Source organism: Cygnus atratus, chromosome 6, assembly GCF_013377495.2.
Source record: "Cygnus atratus isolate AKBS03 ecotype Queensland, Australia chromosome 6, CAtr_DNAZoo_HiC_assembly, whole genome shotgun sequence".
Lineage (NCBI taxonomy): Eukaryota > Metazoa > Chordata > Aves > Anseriformes > Anatidae > Cygnus > Cygnus atratus.
Window position 1 is genome coordinate 30,709,210 of NC_066367.1, and position 22,818 is coordinate 30,732,027.

At 42.8% G+C, this 22,818-nt stretch overlaps 2 protein-coding genes across 8 annotated transcripts; one reads left to right on the plus strand and one right to left on the minus strand.

The window, feature by feature from the left end:
- Positions 1-48: 48 nt before the first annotated feature.
- DBI (diazepam binding inhibitor, acyl-CoA binding protein) lies at positions 49-3,709 on the minus strand. The gene is made up of 4 exons (XM_035556071.2): positions 3,550-3,709; positions 3,317-3,434; positions 1,456-1,518; positions 49-347 (listed from the first exon to the last, which is right to left on the minus strand). Exons 1-4 carry the CDS (start codon positions 3,556-3,558, stop codon positions 274-276), a joined length of 264 nt encoding a protein of 87 aa, XP_035411964.1. The 5' UTR covers positions 3,559-3,709; the 3' UTR covers positions 49-273.
- On the plus strand, positions 3,345-14,088 carry C6H2orf76 (chromosome 6 C2orf76 homolog). 7 transcript variants are annotated; one of them, XM_035556066.2, is made up of 7 exons: positions 3,884-3,949; positions 4,466-4,521; positions 5,526-5,678; positions 7,438-7,488; positions 10,678-10,715; positions 10,845-10,926; positions 13,898-14,088. In XM_035556066.2, exons 3-7 carry the CDS (start codon positions 5,546-5,548, stop codon positions 13,972-13,974), a joined length of 381 nt encoding a protein of 126 aa, XP_035411959.1. In that variant the 5' UTR covers positions 3,884-3,949; positions 4,466-4,521; positions 5,526-5,545; the 3' UTR covers positions 13,975-14,088. The 7 variants fall into 7 exon arrangements, with proteins under 7 accessions (XP_035411960.1, XP_035411959.1, XP_035411961.1 ...); XM_050711600.1 differs by having other exon boundaries at positions 3,925-3,970; positions 10,845-10,922; positions 13,898-14,025; XM_050711597.1 differs by having other exon boundaries at positions 3,938-3,970.
- Positions 14,089-22,818: the final 8,730 nt, after the last annotated feature.

A 22,818-nucleotide genomic window follows, 5' to 3' on the forward strand; every position in this document is an offset into this window, starting at 1 on the left:
TAATGGATGAACTCGGAATAGCCCCTGAGGGACGACCACCACAACAGCTAAAGTACCAAACGCACTTTAATGAGTTCCAGGTTATTTTGTTCTCAAAATGAATTTTTAGCACGTCAGTACATTAGGCAGACACACGATCTCCCCTGAACTACAGGCATTACGAGAACAGACTACGGCATACTTCACGTGTAAAATCATCTTCAGAAACCAGTTTTCCACAGTATTAGAAATAAGGCATGGTTCAGGTGTGCAAGTAGTTGCTATTTCCAGTCCTCAGATCCCATATTTGCCCTTTAGCTCTTCCACTTTTGCTACGTACGCTTTCATTGCATCTTCTTTGGACATTCCTGAAAGACATAGCACAGGCAACAGTCAGAACAGACACACGATCCCGCTCCATTCCAACAGGCTGCCCTGAAGCAGCTCTTCTTTGGGCAGGGCACAGGTTCAGCAGCTCAGTCTGAGCTTATTTCACAACCGCTGCATTTTCTGTTAGTTCCATCCCCTCCACGGACCACTTCCAGGCTGGCAAAGACCCAAAAACTGTGCCACCAGGAATACAACAGCATAAAATAATGGCTAAGGCTGTTGATGTATGCTGTGCAAATTGAGGTGATGTCTACATCTGTTTAGAAGCCTTGCAGATTTACACATGCCTGCTCATCTAAGAGTACATCCAAGCTAAGTCCTGCCTTACTGCTCACTTGCCTGACCAGACAGCATTCAACAATGACTTTGTCATTAGAATGGACTTTAGCATTAAGATAGCGTTCAAAAGCAAATCACAACTCCCTGCTACAGAACTTTGCAGCTTACTAACAGAGAGCAGAGAAACTAAAAAGATCACTTGGCTGAGAATCCGGTAAGGTTTTGAACAAACGTTTTCAACAGTCCTGAGAAAGCAGTGTTTCAAAGCAAAGTTACATTTGTGTAGGCAGCAACCATGCAGCGTTTTCGTTCCACTAACTCCATTCCCAATTACTACATGAAAACTATTCAAACAACTCAGACTGCATTTAGATACAGCATGACTTCTCAAAACACCAGGGAAATCTCCTTTTCATAGCTTAGATCACTTGTTCTGCTCCTCATGTCGAGCAAGGAGCCCAGTTGGATCTTCCAATGATGAAAACTTCGGAAGAAACAGAATGACTGGAGGGACAACTGACCCAGAAAACAGAGATTTAGGTTTCAGCTTCTGCTACAGCTCTCCTTTGTGTAACATCTTCAGCCAGTTGGGCATTTTGCACCTTAACTCCCTTCCTGACAGACAGCCTACATTTTTCAGGGTTATTTCTGCCTTGCAGAAGTAATCAAAAGCATGATTTTAAACTCCTAAAGCTCTTGTAAGACAAGACAACACCATCTGGTTTCTTGCTGAACCGCATACGCTTTTCTGACTAGTTTGTCGGTGGTTTTATTTACTCATTTTGATTTTTTTAAGCAGACACTTACCTTTCAATGCATTCCAGGCATCCCACTTTGCTTTGCCTTTGAAGTCAAGCATACCGGGGCGATCTGAGAGAGAGAAGATAAGCAACAGAATCAGTTTGTGTGGCCTGGCTGCAGATAATACCTACTTCCTCATGGCCATTCCGCAATTAACCATGTTAAAATACAATGGTTCACGTTTGCAGCTATCACTTAATCACCTGCAGTCAGCCACCTCCAGTGCTGAAGAGCACATGTTGGGATGCTGCTCGTAGCAACAGAAAAGATCCGCCAAGTTCCCTTAAAACAGCAGCACTTGAACAGAAGAGCACCAAACGGTGCAACTTGGTTTTATCACTGTACTTTCTAAAGAGACTGCTGGGGCATGAAGACAAGCCGATTAAAGAACTAAGGTAAAGCAGAAATGCCCTAAGGTCCATTACAAACAGAGACGTGAAATCAAAAGCCAGTGGCGTACAGCTTAGGAAGCATTAACATCAAGTTAACCGTGCTTTCGTAACGTATAGTTCTTCCTCTGTCCTGTTATCCTCGGGTTATACATACTGAATTCTAACTCCATGACAAGCCACACTGTAGCCAAAGAGAGAAGAAATGGGTTAGATGCGGATGTGATTAGCTTTCACATGAAGTCCCCTCTGAGTTGTTCTTCGTCTCATTAAATACAATTCCTAGGATTATGAATTAAATGGGACTGTTCAGTAGCCTGTACATTAACCACAGCAATACCCTTGTGCTGAATGTTGCCAGACCACGAGCTCTAGCACCACTTCACCTCAAACAACGCTGAGCTCCAGCCACACCGGAAGGATCACATCTTAAAACCCAGCTCAGTTCTTTCATCCCTCCAAGTGCTGTCTGCCTCGGCAAAAAAAAAAAAAAAAACAACAACAAGGCTGTATACACCCAAACTTACCGCTTCCAGTACTTTTCCCTGCCAGCTTTGAATTCAGTCAACACCCAATAACCTTTAGCAGCAACTGGGTCAGGAGGCCAGGGCTGCAAACAAATGCCCTTTTTTCTTTCTAGCTCTAGTTACTCAAGTACTACGCAAGGTCAACAGAGACAGGCTTCATTCTAAATGCTAGGCACGGTCTCAGCCGAAGTAGCAGCAGCAGGGATTTGGCACAGTGCATCTGCAGAGATATTTCTGCTACAGTTCCCTCCAGGACATGATATTTGATTGCAGCTCCTCTAAGAGTTCTTCCTACTGCAAACATCCTGTGTTATTTTGTTCTTTTTTAGTTTTCCAGTACTATTTTTAGCCGTCAAACTAGTTTACCAGCCCTCTCCCCCCACCAAATATCGCTATTACACACTTGTGTAGCTTGCCTTGCTGTTGAAGTCTGTTTAACTGAGATGTGCTTATGTTAAAGCAGCATCCCTTGACCTTGGCAGCTGCTTACTGACAGAGAACTCCAAAAATCCCCAAATCCAGTCCCTGCGCAAAGCTAACGCACAGAATCCTCTCTGCAATTTAGAGAATTGCAACTGGGTTAATCTAAAAACCACGAATTGCACAAACCCCTATCTAGGGCCCTGTCTGGTCAGCTTATGCCTGCGTGCTTACAGACCCACGCCAAGTGGGTGTTGAGTCATTTTCTGTATGCATTTTGTGTATGGCGTAAGCGCGGGGCTGCCTGAAGCATCTCAAGCAACAGGAGGGCAAGGTTCAGCCTCCCAGGCAGACTCCAGAGACCCCCCCCCCCCTCCAGAGAGGGACCCTCCAGAGACCCACCCTCCCGAGAGAGAGCCTCCAGAGACCCCCCACCCAGAGAGAGAGCCTCCAGAGACCCCAGCCCCCCAAGCCCTCAGACCCCCTGAGCCCCTCAGAGGCTCCACAGAGCCCCCCCCCGGCGGCCCGTACCCGTGTTCACGTCGCCCACCGTGGCCTGCTTGTAGTGGCTGTAGACGTCCAGCATCTCCTGGTCCGAGGGCTGCGACTTGAGCTGCTTCACCTCCTCGGCGGCCTTCTGGAACGCAGCCTAGGAGGAAGGGAAAGCCCCGCAGCGGGGACGGGTGAGCAGCGGGACGCGGAAAGGGGAAGATGGGGTCATGAAGGGGAAGGAGGCGTCCGGAGCCCGCCGCCCCAGCCCCTACCTCCGCCATGATGCCCAGCTCTGCCCCACCGCCCCGGCCGCCTCACCGCCTCACCCCTCACCACAGCGCCCGCTGGCCAATCCCAGCGCCGCGGGCAGAGCCGCGCCAATCAGCGCTCTGCAGGGGCGGGGAGAAACCGGGCAAAGGGCCAATGGAAAGGCGGCGCTGCCTCAGGGGCGGGCTTCGGAGTGGGCGCCGCGCTCAGCCGAGGTGAGCCCGGACACGGGGCCGCGGGGAGGGAGGGGCCGCCAGGAGAGGGGGCGGGGCCGGAGCGGCTCGCAGCCAATCCGGCGTCGCGGCGCGTCGGAGAGGGCGGCAGGGCTCAGTTGTGATTGGCGGAGGGGCCGCGCGCGGGCGGGGCGGAAGGGCGAGCCGCGGTGGTGCCGGTTGGGGCGTCGCAGTAAGGCTGGGAGCCGTTGGGGTGAGGGGGTGCGGCCGCCATTTTCTGCGGGCTGGGGGCTGAGGGGCGCGGCGAGGGGGGTGCGGCTCGGGCTGCCCTGGGAGCGCTGCGCCTGAGGGGACCGAATTGGAGCAGCCTCTGGGACCTGTCCAATAAATGCCAAAATTCCTAATTGTGTGCGTGTATTTCTGAGATGCTCCTCCAGGTTGCTCAGGGGAAGCGAGTTCGAGTGCCTGTTCCTTTGCACCCTCCAGATCTCGACCTGGGCAGCAGCATCAATAAGACATCTCCTTCTCTGCTCAGTGTCCCTCTGGTTATATTTGGGTGCAGAGAAGTATTCTATCAGCATCATTTGTGGGTTGCAACTTACTTACAAGGAAAATGGAGCAGGGCACTGTGCATTACTGGGCAGCGGGACGTAAACCCTTGTGAGGATGTAGCCGTGTGGGGTGCCAGCTCTGTGTCTCCGCTCTGCAGAAGCCATTTGAGGAAAATATTCCTGTTTTACTTTTTCAGGGTGCAGCTAAGATAAATACAGCAAAGACTGGGAGATATCGGATACCCGCACGAAGGTGGGGCGTTTAAATAATCACCACCACCGCATTTATGGTTATTATTTTTTTAAAGCCAAAATAAAAGCCCGTAAAGGGATGAAATACGCAAGGGAATCCCTTGTGGAAGTGGTGACTGAAAAGGCTGCCGATGTCTAGGCGAGATGCGGAGGCCGTGCTGTGCTCCTGATTGATGTTGCAGCCCTGCGGTCTTTTCTCATTTCTGTAGCAGCTACAGAGCTTTAGCGTGTGAACAGAAAGCAAGGTGGCTAGAATACCCAGCACAAAAAAGAAAAAGAAAAAGAGAAGATTGGAAGATTGCTGGGATGGGAAATAGCTCATTTTCCTGTGGAGACAAAGAAGCCAGCCGAACAATGTGTGGTTTGTTTAAAGAGGTGCTTGGGCTGGTAAAACAAAACCATTGTCGGTTCTGCTCTCTGTTAAAGCAGTATGAACCCTGTAGAGCCATTCTAGATAGCTATTATTATAAACCCTTGATACACCGGGAAAATTATTTGTGTATGCTTGCGGGGGAGTTGTTTTACTTTCTGTAAGGAGGTGAAAATGAGCGTTGTGTAACAGCTTAGGCATTTTTCGGGGTATTATGCTCTGTACAACATAAGTATATTAAAAAGGTTTTGTTCACGTTAGTACATTCTTTTAGAGCACAAGGTTACTCAGCAGGTTAAACCATCTGTCACCTGAAAACCAAACAGCGTACTTGCATTTATCCATAACATTTTGTCTGTTTAACAGAGAGTCTGATATAGTACACAGCACAGGTACAAATATTGGAATATTTCATGTGCAGTGTTAATAATATCCTATGTCTCAAAACAAAACTGTTTGCTTTGAGATTCTAGTTTACTGCTGCTGTAGAACTACTAAAAGCGAAGTCTTGAAAGACATAACGCTGTTAAATTTCTCACCATGTTTTAATCTTTGACTGAGGCTCACCTGCACCTTCTTTTTAGCTGTGCTCATGCGCTGAGGAAAGCCAATAATTCCTCTTTAATGTTTTCCAGGTTATTCAAAATTAGTTCTCATGTCGGCAGAAAGCTCAACCATCACAGTTCGTCTTGTTCGCTCTTTCGAGCACCGGAATTTCAGACCTGTGGTGTATCATGGAGTTAACTTGAATCAGACAGTGAAGCAGTTCATTACTTTTGTACAGAAGGGTAAGGGACTGTTATTTATTTGCTCATCGCTTATGTTGCCATCCCTGCACAAGAAAATGGAGGGAAACAAATGAGTGGGAATTCTGCAGCTTTGGTAGAGATGCCAGCATTGTTTTTATATCCCCTGTGTACTCTCCCACCTTGGATGAGAGGTCTGGAGTTAACATGAGCCTCCATGGTCAGTGTGCGATGCCTAGATCTGGGTAGGCTCCTCCACCTGCCTAAATCCTCATGCTTGGTCCTTTTTGACTAAAAGACATTGCTGCATTTGGCTCTGTGCTTAGGCTCCTTGAGCAGTGCTCTCAGACAGCTACTCAGAAATTAACAGGGGTAAATCAAGAGAATTTAGGGAGCCTTTGATCCATAGGAGCTACACCAGTATGTGGAATGTGGGAATGAACATCTGTTTGCTATTTGTGAGAATGAAGAGCACTGTGAAAATTGTTTCTGACACTGTGAGGTCTTGGTCTGCATGTTGGCTTCTGTGTTTGTCTCCATCTGGAGCTTTATGGTGCCGATTTACTCATCTACGGACCTTGTGTTTCAGAAGCCTGGATGAAAGTGACAGTGTATCTGAAAGTTAATAAATGTAGACCAGCCCACGCACCAACTCAGCAGCTAGGGTGTTGACTAACCTTGCAGGTGTACTTTTCACACATCAATGGAGACATTCAAAGTGTGCAGAGTAGCAGGGTTTTATTTATTTAATTATTATTTTTTTGCATGATGTCAGCCTAAACAGGTCTGGAACTGTTGCAGCTGATCACATTTGAGCAACTTCTGGGATGTTGCCCTGGGCCTTACAACTGTATTGTGTTTTCAGCAACTTCCTTACTTGTAGACAGTGATTGGCATGGCTAGATCTTAGGTTGCTTTTAGAAAACTAGTAGCACTTTCAGAACATATGGTACAGCTGCTGTTATGAATAAGAAAATAAAAGAAACAAAGCTAAAAAAAACTTGCTTTTGATGTGTGCAATATTACAACTTGCTGCTATTTGAGACAAAGCTAGTGTCTTGAGTGAGGCTTTTTGGAACCTCATTCCCCAGATGGGCAGTGTTGTTCCTGGCCCCAAATCCATGTTCCTTCCTTTACTGTAATCTGTTTTGAAGGAGGAATTTGAGATAAATTTTTATACTACTGATGAAATTGTGGTTTCAGCCATGTTGCTGCCAAGAAGCTGACAGGCGGCTGGCCTTCCAAGGCCCTGCTTAGATTCCTGGATGTCACTGGGGATGCTAGCACCAGGGAGGTGTTGATGTTCTTGCAGTGGCTTATTGGCTGTGTCCTTCATGTGGCTAAAGAGTTAATTTATTACCGTTTGGCTTCCTTTTTGTGACCGGTTAGCATGGCTGTGTTTACTGAACAATTAGTTATGAATGGCGGTTATCAGGATGCTGTTGGTAGAAGGTAGTGAGAGACTCTGAACTTTGGACTGTACAAACCACAACAGGATGTTTCTGGCATATGTTTGAAGGATCGGACTCCTATGATCATATCCTAATTGCATTGACTTGCTGTCCACGGGGGTCATGCTGTTCAGAGGAACTTTGTGCTCGGGTGAAGTTAAGCTGATATGGAGTAACTGTCAAATCTGAGCCAAAGGTTGTGTTTCAGTATTTGTTGCTCAAACAAGTCACTTGTGCTGACAATTGATTTTGATGTAAAGGGTGTCTAGGATGCATGCATTGCACTTCTGTGCATTACTGGAAATTAAAAAAGACAACTTTGTTTTAACTTGGTGATTTTATTTTAATAGATGTGCCTTCAAGAGCAGGACTTCCTCCTCCTTTTAAAAATTACAAGTACGGTAGGTATTTTTTCTTGTTTTAATTCTTGGAAGATGCAGCCGTAATCATAGAATCTATACCAGCTAAGATCTATAACAGTTTAGATGTAATCTATAACAGTTTGGACATTTTAGGAGGCAACTCTTTTAGCATACTCATGCTGGTTGCAGTGCTTGCCTATATTTGCAGCTCTGTCAAGCTCGTGTAGTTGGGGCTATGCCACTGGGTTCTATAGAACCTGACCATTGTTTTGACTTTCTGTCTTTGAGTTAGGCTGCATGTTGTACATTCTTTGCTAATTGGTATTGATGTTTTTTGATATTAATTTTTTATTACTTTTATAACCACCTTTTAACTCTATTTTTACTTTACAGAGCAGCTTGTGGCCTCAAACACTTTGAATTTGTAGTTCTGTTCGTACTTATGTATTTCAGTATCTCTTTACTAATTTTGAGGTCAAAAGGATCATGAAGCAGAAGCTTAAAGCAGTAAATGGAAAATGCATAAAACTCATATTCTTAAATAATTTACATAATATGAGAGGAGCAGGGGAACATTGCTCAAAAGTGGGTTAGAAAACTCTTAAGAGCTGATGGAAAGAAATAGTCTGGTGTCAAGTTTAGACTGAATTTATCTTCTAATATAAATGTACGTGTGTATTTCCTTTTGTGAAGCTTGGCATGAATGTGTGCAATGCATTTGTTTGGGATAGAAGATACTTTCAAAGTAAACTAAACTAAATTATTTCACTTCATGGAGTTTTGTAACTCAGATGTCAGTCGCATACCTTCTCCTCAACCTGACAGTTCTGAAAGTTCCCTTGGAGCTTTGCTACAAGTGATCATGTGTCTCCCACGTTCTTGGCGGTAACAAACTCCTTCCTCTACAGTGATTCGAAGAAGTGAATGAGGAACCTTCTTAATACATGTGAATGGTGATCAACTCTATTTGCCTCTTAAAAAAAAAAAGGCAAACATTCCATACTTTGTTCTTGGTGATGGTGAAACAGTACAAAATGAAAACAGAAAAAGGAGCAGGGATTAAGATTTGCACTGTATCTGTGACAAGGACTTGAATGCTATTAGTTTTAATGTTTTACTTAAAATCTTAAAATCTAGGTAATTGTAACTTTGCATTTGGTGCTGCCTTTCAGCCCCCTAATATCTGTTGCTTTGAGTGGATGAGGGAGTCCCATGTAGGGCTGCTGCTAGTTGTGTTTTTGGTGCTGCCTATCCCTGCTGCTAGTTCTTTGATCACTCACAACATCAGTTTAGTTTTGCTGCAAGCATATGTTGTGGTTGAGCACCTGATTGTGCTGTGTAGGACTGAGCTTAATGTGGGTGAAAACCACGGCAGAACTTTAAAACTTGTTATACCAGTTAGTGGGGGCCTACTTTTAGTGGGATGGTGCCAGCTATGCTGAAATTTTCACACAGAAAAAATCAAGCCCGAGTTCCTCACCTTCCCCTTAGGCTGTCAACCATCCAGGTTTGTGTTTTTGGCATCTCTTGCATGCTCTATTGTCTTTCTTGTATTTTGGTGATCGAGGCGCAGTAAGACTTCTGCATGAATACTGCTACTAAGAGTCAGATTTCTCTCTGCTTTGTTTGGCAGTGCCAGAAATCTCACTTGGACCTGGCTGGTTTTCATCTTGACTGCTTTGGCTTCCTTCTGTCCAGAATCCAGCAGCACTTGGTTCTCCTGACCTCATATATATCACCGCCACCTTTTTCCTCTTGGCTTGGTGCTCTGACTCACTTGAATCTCCAAGCTTATGCCTTTCAAATGTTCTCTTCATTTCTTTGTACACATCATTCATGTCCTTGATCTACAACTCTTCTCAGTCTATCTTCTCATCTTTCTACCCTGTCATTACCTCCTTTTCACTGATGATGGGTGCCATTTTGTCTCATAAGCAGCTTCTCCATTTTTTCCCCCATAAATGTGGAGCAGTATGGTCAATAATTCACAGAGAGACTTAGAAAGTGTTTTCTTATCTATTGTCATGGAAGATCTAGGAAAAAAAAAGGAAAATATTAAAAAAAATGGAAATATGATTGAGTGGGACTAGATTGGGACTAACTGATATAGCAAAAGCAATTGAGAGGAAGTAGCTAGGATGAGAATATACAGCAGTTTTATCTCTATAACAGAATTGGAGAAGCTATTTAATAGCTCAAATGAAGATGCAGTGAATTTCTGGATGCCAGTGATGAAGACGTGGACAAGTAAAATTGAGTCAATAGTTCAGAGAACGACTGTGCAAAGACCAGAAAAAAGGGAATGTGGCGAAGTAGATCTAGAAGTTTAAAACTAAGAGGCAGAGGCTGGATGGTATTTGCTTTGGGAGAAAGTTTTCATGATTACAGTATCTTTTTGCTGTGATTGTTGTTCTTCTGCAATGCTTCTATGCAAGATGGATCCTGGTAATTGCAATCAAATACGTGCTTTGTTTCTAATATTGCAGCTAGGACTGCATGTCAAGAATGCCTTTTAAGTGTTGACTTTTCATGGTTTTGACCTTCTGTAATATTTTAAATAAAACATTCAAAAGGGGACAGAGTATTACGCATTTGTGCATTGAAGCTATGGAAACAAACTTGGAAACAAAATTGTGCATTGAAGGTATGGAAACAAAATGCACAAAAATATCACAGGTAAATATGAAGAGGATGTAGAAAGAAAGGAGAGATTGTACATATTCATGGAAAAAGAACTTGCTCAACACGCTTTCTAACATGGATGATTTCTTTATGAGAAGGAAGATTTCAAATAATAATCTGAAGTGGTCAGGTTACTGTGTCTTAATCACTTGCTGTCTGTCAATTTAGCTGCATTTGTTGACAGCGCATAAATGCAGTTTGTCCTGCCCCAATTGCATGTATAAAACCTCCTAGGTTAAAACACCCTAGCTGGCATTTAAATTGATGTGTTTTGACTGGCAATTGGGATGGTCATTTAGTTAGTTATTGTAACTCAGCCAGTAGACAGAAGCCCAATAAGATGGTGGATTGACTGGTTTAACGCTGTGGCTGCAGGACTGGGAAATTAAAATGTTTTCTCCTCTTTCAGACTGAATACGTAAAATTGTTAATGATAAACAATTTTTAAACCTTACCCCTTTGTTACTGTCTTCTTCCCCAAGCATAACTTTTAGTGTTGCCTGCATATTAAAGTTTATTTTAGGAAAACATTGCATTTTCTTTCAGATACAATGAAGATTATTCACCAAGCACACAAATCAAAGGTATGGTTATTAGCTACTTTCTTCCCCTTTTACATGCTTTAATGCAGGCAGACCTCTGCACTGTAAAACAAGACTGGGACAGAGAGACAGTAAATTCTTATCTTTGTATTCTGGTTCTCTAATTTGTAGACTGGTGAACTCGTAGTGAGTTTGGAAGATGATGACAAACTGATTTTGAAAGAAGAGAGTACGCTGAAAGCAGCTGGAGTAGGTATGAGTATGTTTATATTGACTGAAGGTGCTGTTCACTGTGGTTGTCATTAAACTGATAACTGGCTGATTATGTTTGGATAGCCTGTTGAAAAGTAATTCCTGATTCTCTTTACACTACTTGGTAATTATTCAGGGAAGAAGGGGGGGATAACGTACATTGAAATCATTGAACTGAGGGCAGCAGGTATCTGCACTCTGAATGTTCAGAATGCAAATTGTGATTTCAGAAGGTATGCTTATAATTCTGCTGAGAGTAATTTTAAATGATTGGCAGATAGGTTATTAGTACCGTGTCTGCTTAGTCTTATCAGTAACATTTAAACTGATGTTTTGGTTAGAAATGTAAGTAGTGGAACCAGTATGGAATAATGAAGTAAGATTCGATTTGTTTTAATGTGCAATGTACAGTCCTTGGTAGTCAGATTGCTTGGGAAGACTCGAGGAGTATCATTTAGAGAATGTGCTGAACACAGCACGGAGTTGAAACTTGACCTGATTTCTCACGTTTTGACAGGGGACTGCATATAGGGCATGTCTTTTGGTAATAATGTAAAGAAATGTCTGTCATGATAAAATTGATGGTCCCTGGATGTCCTTTGGGCTTCTCATAAATGTGGCTGAATGACTTTGTGGCAGAGGGGTACTTGAGGGATGTAGTAGCATTCCACCTTCGTATAGACATTTGCTCATTTGATTCTGATTTGCCTCACTGTGATGTTTAACCACCTGCACTCTAAGTGCAGGGGAGTCACAGAGAAAACTCCCTCCTCTTCCTGATGCCCCCTGATTGCTCCCCAGAAAGAGTGGGTTTTCTCTCTCATGGTCATATAGTCTAAAAGGTTTCAAAGAGTTCAGCTTCTGACATTTGGCCGGTATTCTGCTTGCATCTTCCTTAGAATATAGGACCTCAATGTTCTTGGTTATGTTTTGTGACATGGTTGTAAGCCACCTCCTTTTCCTCTTGGCCACAAAACCAACCAACCAACCAAAACCCTGATTTTTGGGGTGTGAGAAAGGGGACCTGATTTTTCTTAAGTTGAGGTTTTGTGTTTTGTTCTTGTTGGTGATGGTGGGTTTGTTTGTTTGTTTTAGTTCTGTTTTTCCCCTTTTCATTGTTTCAAGATTTCTACCATTTACTTTTCACTTTTAAGTGATTTGGAGTGCCTCTTTAATGTTTTCTCTGAAGTGTACTGCACCTGTCCTCAGAATACTTTTCCTAAAGGTCTTTGGGCATTCTTATAATACGAAAAATAGTTATTCTCTGGCTGCTTTTATTTATTTATTCATTTATTTATTTTAACTAAGCCAGGTAAACTAGACCTTTTCATCTGGAAGAAAAATGGTTCCTCAGGAAGGAGGATTACTGGGACTCAAGTCTTAAATATTTGCAATGTAGCTAGCAGAAGTTTTACAATTAGTCATTAGAATGTAGTTTGTATTTGTGACAGAAAAGAAAAACTCTTGCTTTGTAAATGGCAGCATGCTATAATGCGATTTTGAATTTTGATATGTTCTGGCATATTTTGATATGAAAATTAGCTAAGTTAAGAATGAGGTCTTTGTAGTAAAATCTTGCAGAAGTCCTTCTTCAACAAGAATTGGAAAATGGGAAACCAAGGCAGTGAAGCTTGATGGCATGTGCCATTAGTCCTCATTTTGTACATTTCATTTAAATCAGTAAGATTTGAAATCTCCTATTGGCATATTATCGTTTCTTTTTTTTTTTTTTTTTTCAATATCTAGTCTGGACAAGATATACTTGAATAAAACAGAGAGTTTCTATTAGGAAATCTGGGAAATTCTGAGGCATGCAGACCATTTTTTTCTAAGCTGCAGTTGATTGCCCTTGGCACTTTACAGGGTTGGGCTAGAGAGTTATAAATTATGAGGACATTAGATAAGTATCCTCGGGAAAGCCTCTGTGGTAGTGATTATTATTACAGCTATTATCTATTCAGCAAAGTTAACGCTTGCCTGTTTTTTATTTTTTTTAAGAGTAGGGTGTATGTTAATGAAGTGTTCAGCATTCATTGCAAAGAGTCTTGTCTGTTTTCTACTTGAGAGTCTAAAACCCCTTCTACTTTTTTTTTCTTTTTTACAAGACAGGCAGACTTCATTAACTTCAGGTTTAATTTAAAAAACGAACGTGGAACTTATTGGCTCAGCACCTTAAAGAATTCCATGTTTAATAATTGTGAAGGCTTTCCATCAGATTTGTCTCTGTTCTGAATTAGTAATGTTGCTGACTTACTGTTTTAGAAGAGGAAGTCCTTGACCTACTGGGTTGAAAGAATTGTGACTGCTCTGAACCTTTGTGGGTCCTTTAGCTCTGCCATATCCCCTGTGAATAATTAGAGGTATTTGAAGGTATTGCTGGAGAAGCCAATTTGTGTCTTTCACTTTGCATATTGTTGAAGCCTCATGAATTAATCATCAGCAGGGCAAAAAATTAACTTCTTCAGACACATATTTTGATGGGTCATGAGGGAGAATGTAAAGTGATCTGTAAAATATTCTACTGATCCTCTAAGTATTAAATTATTATACCTACAGGCTAATTTCACGGAAAAAAAATTGTTTCTTTTTCTTTCCTAGAAGAAAAATGCACAAAAAAAGAGAAAATCATGCTTCATTATTTTTCCGGCGTTTGAAGGCATTAGAAATGCAATCATTTAATTTGCTGAATGCTTATACAAACAATTCTGTCGTCTGCGTTAAACAAATCTTGAGGGATCTTGTGTACATATTTTCTTCTATATGTTCAGGTTCTTGTTATTTTAACAAGGTTAAACTGCATCTTTAGTACTGGATTTTTTTCAGTAAAAATATGGGGAGGTTGGGGATTGTGTGGTGATTTACAATTGTCTTTGCCCAAAAAGTCACCAATTGTCTTCTGAGATTCTAAATAGCTCGTTGTTGGGTGGTTCATTTACTGGCGTGCTAAATATTTCATTTTTTATTCGTTCTAGCAAATGAGACCGAATTAGCATTCTTCTGTGAGGAAGATTACAGAAACTACAAAGCTAATCCTGTTTCGGCCTGGTGAAGATCCCAAGAGATTGTTTTGTTTTCCCATACTCATTGTAAATTTTCCTTGTTCTGCTTAATGAGTTTTTTTTTTTTTTTTAAAGATCAATAAATCCTCGAGGATTGCTTTGCAAACAGTGCAATTCCCTTCCTATAGAAATTAATTTCTGTCAATATGTTAAGACTGAGAGAAAGAAGACTGGGGGGCACACATGCCTTTTTTATTTCTTCCTCCCACATTTCTTTTTCCTTTGCTTGCCTTTTACAATGCCGGCGGTGCAACCTGTGCCGTCACCTGACCTGTGGCGCACATTCTTGGTAGGATCCTACAGCAGATGTTAGCTGCGTACTGGTATTACACAATGCACAGTAAAAGTCCCTCTTAGCGGTAACTTCTAATGAAAACGGAAACTTTTTGTGATGCAATCGCTGGGCATTTTAGAGAGTTTGACAAGAAAGTCTCTCTGTTTCAAGTAATAGATTTACTTCACTCTCTTTATGTTTAGGCTCTTTTGTTTAAATGGTGCACACTGGCAAGTGTTTCAGGCTCTTCACTGGTGAATGCTTTCCTTTATACTTTCTTCTAGCCCTCTTTAGCATGCTGAAAGAGAAAATGACTGTTAGAGGCCTTTGTGTTCAAGGACCAGCTCGCTTGTTACTACATTACTTCATGGAGATACCTTCATGTAAGAGGTAGCAACCTGAGTTCTGCCAGGGCGTCAACATGCATAAATAGGAGTCAGGCCTTATTCCAAGTGTTGTGAAAGCTCATGGTTTCAGTTTCAAGAATGAAACCTGAATGATTGCATTTTTGCAAGGAGAAGCCAAATCTGCACAACAGATGTCTTCAAGACTATTCGTTCCTGCTTTCCAAGAGCCAAATGTTCTGTCACTGTATGTTAGTTCTTGGTAATTCCAGGCTTTCCTGGAATTAGCCAAATTTAGGACACTAACCAAATTAAGAACAAGAAAAAATAGTCATGCTTCTAGTTTAGATAGACACTTAACTGCTCGTTAGGGGGTTGCCAAGATGGGACACTGTGTCTTTAAGCCTCTCTTCAGGGAAATAGAAGCGATTCTGGCTCTCTGCCTTGTAGGCTTTTTGGGCATAGGCTCTGTTAAATCAAATCTGACCTCATGTGCAATTGCTTTAGACCCAGACATCTACCCTCAGCTCTGGGTGAGAGCTGACAACATCAGAGACTTTCCAGAGACGTAAGCTTACAGTTTCCTAGAACTTTGATTTTTATTTCGTTTTTTTTTATTGTGGTAGACAGGTGATAGTGAAAGCAGATGTGTGATATCCAAAGCTTTTAAATAAAAGTTCCCTTTACTTTAGATGTAGGGCCAAAGAAACCTCTATGCATTGTTCCCACCTCATTTTCTTCATCCTTCCTGACAACTCCCTGGTGTAGGCTGGAGACCTCTCAGGTAGCTGGTGTTACTCCCCAGCAGCTTTGCTTCAAATAGTTGTATTCTCTTGTGAAAGAGATTACCACATTGTTATCTGCTGTTATAAAGGTGCTTATAACAGGCTACCCAGTGAAGCAGTCACTGCACCAAGCCTGTCTGAATTTAAGAAGCATTTGGACTGTGCACTTAGTCACATGGTCTAAAATTTTGGGTAGACCTGTGCGGTGCCAGGAGTTGGACTTGATGATCCTTATGGGTCCCTTCCAACTCGGGATATATCTTTATCTTGTAAGGAGTCCTGTACCACTGCATTCTCTTGGGATTTTGATGCTTATATGCATGCTCTGATCAGTTTCTGGGGAGAATTTAACACTTCCTTCATATTTCAGTCCAGGCCTCCTTTCTGTGGCTGGTACCTGCTCCCCAAACGTTGGCCTACCTCTCAGCTACCTTCTTATACAATCTGTCACATTTGCCAGCTCAGTCTGATTAATGAGGGTTTGTACTTGTCTTCACAGACAGTTAAAACTTATGCATTCCACTCCAGAATACGCTGTTTTTTTTACAATATTTTTTTACACCAGATTTACAATAATGAACGTAACTGTGTGGGAAGTAGATGGCATACCACGGAGATCACTGTCTTGAGCTGTTCTACCAGGGCATCTTGGTGGTGTCCCTCAGCACGCTTAGGATCTCTGAGCAAAGACTGCCATTGTTTTGCTCCTCTTGTGAGGATTTTAATTTGGTCTCCATCCCTTTCAGACAGATTTGGATTGTTTTTGTGATCCCTTCTCTCTAACATATTCATGTTGGACAGTCACCACATTTTAACAAGTGTCCTGTCTGTAGTTACAGCTAGTACAGTTACAGAAGTTCAGCGTGACGCTGAGTGTGTTGCAGTGAAAGAGAAGTTCCACAACATCAACAAGAAAAATGTAAATGTTTTAATGCCAATTAATAATTATTTGTCTGTCACTCTAGGTTAGTTTCTCTTTCTAAGGAAAGAGTTAAGCTAGTGCTCTGTGAGCTCTGTGCACCCTGGCAGTGACAATTCCTTGGCTGCTTTCTGCTGCAGCACAGTACAGCCTTTTGTAATGCTGTCAGTGACCACACTTGAAACTGGATTCTTCCTGAAGTGTGTTTCTACTGTGTTTTTTGTTGTTGTTGTTTTTAATTGAGGCTTTAATAATGCATGTTTCCAGAAAAAATGAAAATAAAACTGACAACCAAAACAAAGAGCCACCATAAAGCCTTAGATAACAACAGAGCTTGTTAAGATAGATGCTGCTCCAATGTTTTTCGGTGGGATATGGTAGAGCCGTATGCAGCCTCGTTTCAGAGTGGGTTTGGTTCTAGGATTGTTGCACACTGAATGAAATCTAGGAACACTGGCTAATAAATCAGTAAGGACTGAGACGTCTTTGCTGGTGTTACGAAATCCTCTATTAAAGGAAACCGCCCACCACCCACATAGCTGGTACCAGGGTTTGTTACCCTGGCAGAGGCTGTGATCCACGTTGGTTCACAACTACAGTTGATCAAAGGTGGCCTCTATAACATATAGCAGGATAAGTTATATAGCTTTGTTAGCATTCTTAGGCATTGTGGTGTAAATAAGGATCTGTCTTACAATATGATGTCCCACGAGCCTTTCACCAGCCTTTTTTTCATTTTTTATTTTTATTTTTTATTTTTTATATTTTATTTATTTTTTTTAACAAAAAGAACAGTATCCTGGCTGGATAGTGAAATAAGACCTGTGTTCTCAGTTATCGCAGTGCAGCAGAGAAAGGTGGTCAAGCTGGGACTGGGGGAGCTATGGTGTTTCTCGGAGAAAGAAAACTGTAAGAGACTGGAGTTTTGGCTAGGAGGTGTGGAAGAATACCTACTAAAGGAGGAGATTATATTAGGAAAGGAATTACCATGAGGAAGAAGAAGAGGTAATGGTGTAACTGCATAAGCACAGCAAATGGTAAATGTACAACACTCCTGGCACATACATACTGGAATAGTGTTTTTATATCATTATGCACTTTAATCATTTTTTTATAATTGAATGCAGAAATTGGTGTAATAGATTATTTTTTCTCAGGCTCTGATATGGTGCTTTCTACATGCAGCTGTCCATGTGTAGTTTTCTGTTCAGAGGCAGTCACGTTGCCTCTTGCAGATGCAAGAGCACAGGTAGCTGAGTTAGATGCTGACAGTTACTGATGGCACAGAGGAGCCCTCAAAAATCAGATACGGACCGCAGATAAAGTTGAAGAACTGCTTTATCTGATGAAAATGTTCTTAGAAGTGATCCAGAGATAAGTTGTAAGCTGTGATGTTTCACTTTCATCCTCAGAGCATTCAGCACATCCCAACAGATCCTTTGCTTAGCGACCTTGCAGGTCACAGTCCCACAATGGCTCAGCCGTGGCAGGACATCCGTGGGTTCTGGCCTTGCAAGCTAATAGCTGCTGAAATCCTGGATGTTCAGAGATCAAGAATGAGAAAACAGAACCTGTGATACTTGTTCTTGCTCTCATAGGACTGATATGATCCGGGCTTCAGAGTCAGTGGCAGCTGGCTGGAGGCATTACAAATGCTTAAGGCAAGTGCACGCTTTTGCTTATTGAGGTTTGTTGGGCTGAGCTCATTCTGGCTGAATGGCATCAGTTGGCTCCAGATCGTCCTTCCACCACTTCCTTTTCATAGTTCTGCTGAGTGTGGATGTGCAGATGATTGATGAATCAACCAAAGATGGTCGGTAGATAATTTCATTACTACTCAGGTGATCAGGACACTGCTTTTACCTGCTACCTACTTTCCCACTGTGACACTGGGGAAACACACACACCTTTGCATGTTTTCCCTACTTCTTCCCTTTCTTTCATGCTGCCATCTCTGCTTATTTGCAGTGCTTTAATTGTTAGGTTTGTACCTCACCTGCTATACAATAGCAACATTTTCTGTGGCAGTGGATGTGCCTTTTTAATTCAAGAAGGAATATCCTTTGAAATAAAGAAGAGACCTTTTCTATAGTGCAGCTAACTGTGCAGAGCAAGGGATCCTTTATTGCTTTACAAAAGGACTTGCAGATGACAGCACTGTCCACTGGTCAGTGGAAACAACAAGGTTTTTATCATAATGCTTTGTGTCTTGCAAGGAAACAGGAGAGAAGTTACACAGGGGATTCAAAAATCCAGCGAAAAACTGAGACCTATCGCCATAAACTGTCTTTGGCTGCAGAGAAAGCCACCAGATGTCAGCACAGCCTGTTCTTTCTCCAGGACCTGCGTAAGCCAAGAAATACTGAATGTCTAGCAAGAGTGCTTATCTGTGAATTGGTTTAGCCTGTGAAGTCTGTGCTAGGGCTGCGGTGATGAAAGCTGAAACTTTCCTTGCAGAAAGTGTTTCTTTTTATATTAAAATCAAAGAGCGGCAAATTGAACTGGTATCAGTGCTTAAATTCCTCTTGTTAGAGCGCATCCTTTGCGGAGACAGTTCCAGCGTGTCTAAATCTTTGCACGCTGTGAGGAGGCATTTGCAGAACATTCATTTGAGGAATTGTCTGGAAAAGATCAGTGTTAATTTGCTGAGCTTTTGTCAAGTAGACTTTAAATATGCCTCTTTTTTTTAAACACAAGGAAAACCACTCAGAACAGACACATGTGCAAAGCAGAGCAAAATATCTTCGGCAACACAGCTTAAACACGCAACAAATGTGTCCTCCATGCTTCTGCCCCTAAGCTCCTGCTATTTCTCCCTCGGCGTGCCATGGATGAGGAGAACCTGGCACCGTGCCCTCTGGGCCATGCTTTCTGAGATGAGATATGAGTTGTGGAGCCCAGACCCAAGCACTGTGCAGAGCTTTATGCTTCGAGTGATTGAAGTGTGCATGGATGGTGCCTGGTTAAGAGGGTAAAATAGGATTGTTGCACAGGGACAAGGCGTGGCTGAGCTTTCTGCTGGGACTCCTGTCAGCTGCTTGCAGAAGAGGAAAATAAGCGATGGGTAGAGAGTGGGTGACATCAAGCCTTCCTTCTGATTTGGGCTGCTGCTTCTGTTCCTTCCTTCTGCCCTGGTAGCACCGGTGTGCTAGGAGCAGTGCCTCGACTCCAAGCTGTCGCCGTAACCCTCAGCAGCCGCTCACAGCCTGGAGGAGATGCATGGGCGACTGCAGCCTTCTGCTGTCTGCGGGGGAAGACTTCTGTGTGCGTGGGTGCAGGCAGCACTGTGGTGCACATTGTCTGCGAGGTGTTATCCTCGCTTCTCTTCCTTCTGCTCAGCACCCACTTCTGCTTCATGGGAGACCAGGACCTCCTCTGGAAGCGTGGTACGCCTGGTCGGTGGCTGACGGCAGAGGTGGGTGTTTGGGCTGGTGAAGCAGTGGGGGAGAGGACGGAGCATAAAACTTTTGTCTTCCTGTAGATATATTTTTTGATCAGATATGGATTGTATTTTTTGTTTGCTAACATCCTCTCTGTCTGATAGCGATAGATTCTTCTCTTTTAGTAGGCCAAAAGCTAGAAGGGTGCGAGTTTCAGTCGGTAGTGAACGCATTCAAGAGCTCAGTGTGACAGTTCAGGTTAATAATAGAATTTATCTTTGTATGTCCAGTTCTGCCCTCTGGCAGGTGACATGGTGTTGTGTACCATCAATGTCAGCTGCAAGAACTGCGTCTGTCTGCCCTCATTTCGCATCTTGGGAAGGTTTAATTCTGCTTTCTAACCCGGAGCCCAGAGAGCCTACAGGGCCCAGCATAGGAAAACACGTTCTTGGTGTGTTACTTTTCTCCTTGACTTTTCAAAACTCCAAACGTATTCTTTAAGGCCATTTTGGGAAGCCCTTTTTATTCCATGGATGGAGATTTTTTAAGTGGAAGGTATGGTATCACTCTGGTTTTGACCTTACTTTGAGGTCACACCTTTGGCTCTGTGCATGTGTTTGGTGCCCGTCCAACTGGAGCACATCTGTTGCTTTTAGAGGCAAAGAAGCAATCTAGAAGCGGAAACCCCATATCCTAATAGTTAGTATTATGGCAATTTCTCCACACTTCCCCACCCCTCAAATAGAAGGAACCTGGTCTTGCAGAAAGCAGGCTTAAATCTTGCATAGTATCTTTGTTTTCTAGAGTGCAGAATAATGCAGCTACTTAAAAGCAGACGTCCAACTGTAGACAGCTCTTTAAGCCAGGAGGCTGGCATGGGACAGCAGCAGCTGAAGCTTGCTAATTGTGGATCAGATACAGGGAAACAGATAACGAGAGTAAGTAACCAGCTAACAGCAGCTGCAGTAGGTCCTCCGCTGCTGAGGTTTCTAAATGCAAAGCAGATTATCTTTCCAGGGGAATGGCTGTGGTGCCATTTCAAGTCTTTGAAAGATTCCTCTAATGCTATGTGTATTATGTGATCCTCCTGACTGCCTGCACACAGCAGTTATTTTTAGGCTTTGAATAAGAAACTCCTATGCACGCTCTGCCAAAAAGAACTGGCCCCAGACACAGATGGCATCTTCCTGCTGTTTATTGCATGCTCAACTTCAAGGCGGCCCTGACTGGCACTAAAAGCCTTGTACAGAAGTTCTGAAAAACATGCTTCTTATTAAGATGCAATAAACAGGTAAAAGAAAATTGTCTTACTGCAACAAATCTTGTTCCTCAAAGCTCAGGCACAGCCTGCAGATCCCACCAGTTCTGTGCAGGAAATGTTAAGCCCAAGGATATGGCAGACTTTTGGGGCTGCCTGTAGCAGCTCACACCGTTGTGCTGGCCATCTTGGAGAGATTGAAGGAAATTGTCTGTACAGAGGTGCTGAAGCAACTGCCTTCCCCTAAAGATTTAACTGTAGCTTGATATGTCACTTTGTAAGTAAATCCCTGAAGAGCAAGAAACCGATTGGACTGTTAAAAGCCTTGTATTATAAAACAGAGGGAGTGAGAGAACTGTACCTGCAGAGGTTAAGCTTCAGCACAGGCATTTAAATGAACTCATTAAAATCAAGTTACAAATTAGCTCATTAAAATGCAACGCTGCAGATCTAGAAGTTGGTTGATCTGGCATGCCACTTCTATGAGGAAGTGATTTAAGTAACGGAGAACAAAATGATAGTATTATAACTCCTTTTTTACCTTTCCAGTCCCATAAACCTCATTGGAAACTCCCTCTTCCTTGAACTCGGTATCGACAGGACTTTCAGTTTACTGAATTAATCTCATTTGTGCCTGTGCTGCAGCTGCTGTGCAATAGCACTAGCCTTGTGTAACGACGTGTGTCGGCACCCACTGGTGACCTCCCACGTGCGTACGTAGCTCCGTAATACAGGTCCTGGCACGCTGGCTCACAGCAAAGATCAGTTTTCACTTATTATCGTGGTAGCAAGGAGCTACCAGCTGCTGGCCTGCCTGAGTGTGTTTTATTTCCTAGTGTTAAATTCCAGATAATCACCCTACGCTCTACTACTGCCATTAAAGTAAAGGTATTGTTGGGGAGGCGGGAGGGAAATGGGATAAAGAAAGACCCAAATGAGTTCTGATGTAATGTTATGGACCTGTTCAGAATATCTTTTATATAATTACAGAGGCCAGGGATTAAAACTGGCCTTACTCTTACAGCTCTTCAGTTGGTTCTTACCTGTCCTAGAGGCACACAGTAGGCAATACAGAGAATAAAAATATAAAGAATTTACATTTCACCTATATACTCTGCAGTAATGTAAGTTTGTGTATGTCCTTATATACACAGAGAGACAGAATGTCCAAGTGCTAAAAACAATTAACTGGGAAATTTTATGCTAACCTCACTTGATCCCCTATCCACGGACATGCATATGGAAATGATCATTCAAAAGCACCTCAAACTACTTTTCAGTATTCCAGAATCAGAATAAATTATCCAAACTGGTGTGTCAAAGGCTTTAGAGACCTGATGCCTACAGAGGGCACCAGCAGAAATGCTGGTCTGCATTAACAGGAATAGGTTTCGGTTTTTGAAGAGCTGGTGAGCGGCTGCCCAGAGTGCTGGCACGGGGCCTCACCCAGAGACAGCCGATCGGCCTTTTTTTAGATGCTGTGGAGCTGTGGGAGTGTTGAACCGTCCGTAGGGCTGGGACCTGTCTGGAAAGCACTGTGCTGCCTCACCGACACAGCCAGCTCCTGCTCGTGACAATTGTCTCTTTGCCATCAGTGGGAAAGGGCATGTGGGTGTGAAAGTCGTGTAAAGAAAGCAATCCTTACTTGTGCTGGGCAAAAAGGTGAGTCTTTAGCCTTCAAGTGTCTCACGATAAAACCACACCTTCCTCCTGCAAGCCTGTGTAATACTCATTCCTTGCTTCCTACTCTTTTGTTTGCCTGACCTAAAGATGTGAAAATAAGCTTGGCCAAGAGGAGAAAAAAAAGAAGAAAAAAAAATCCAAACGTTGGAATACTTTATTGTAAACAGAAAATGTGCAAACTGGTGCTTTTA

Bases quoted from the DNA above. Each gene is read 5' to 3' on its own strand.
- C6H2orf76 (XM_035556067.2), top strand. From the start codon at position 5,546: ATGTCGGCAGAAAGCTCAACCATCACAGTTCGTCTTGTTCGCTCTTTC. The intron at 5,679-7,437 runs GTAAGGGACTGT...TTATTTTAATAG, and splicing joins CATTACTTTTGTACAGAAGG to ATGTGCCTTCAAGAGCAGGA. The intron at 10,716-10,844 runs GTATGGTTATTA...TCTAATTTGTAG, and splicing joins ACCAAGCACACAAATCAAAG to ACTGGTGAACTCGTAGTGAG.
- DBI (XM_035556071.2), bottom strand. The intron at 1,519-3,316 runs GTACGGGCCGCC...TCTCTCTCTCAG, and splicing joins GGTGGGCGACGTGAACACGG to ATCGCCCCGGTATGCTTGAC. The intron at 348-1,455 runs GTAAGTGTCTGC...TATGTCTTTCAG, and splicing joins TGCCTGGAATGCATTGAAAG to GAATGTCCAAAGAAGATGCA.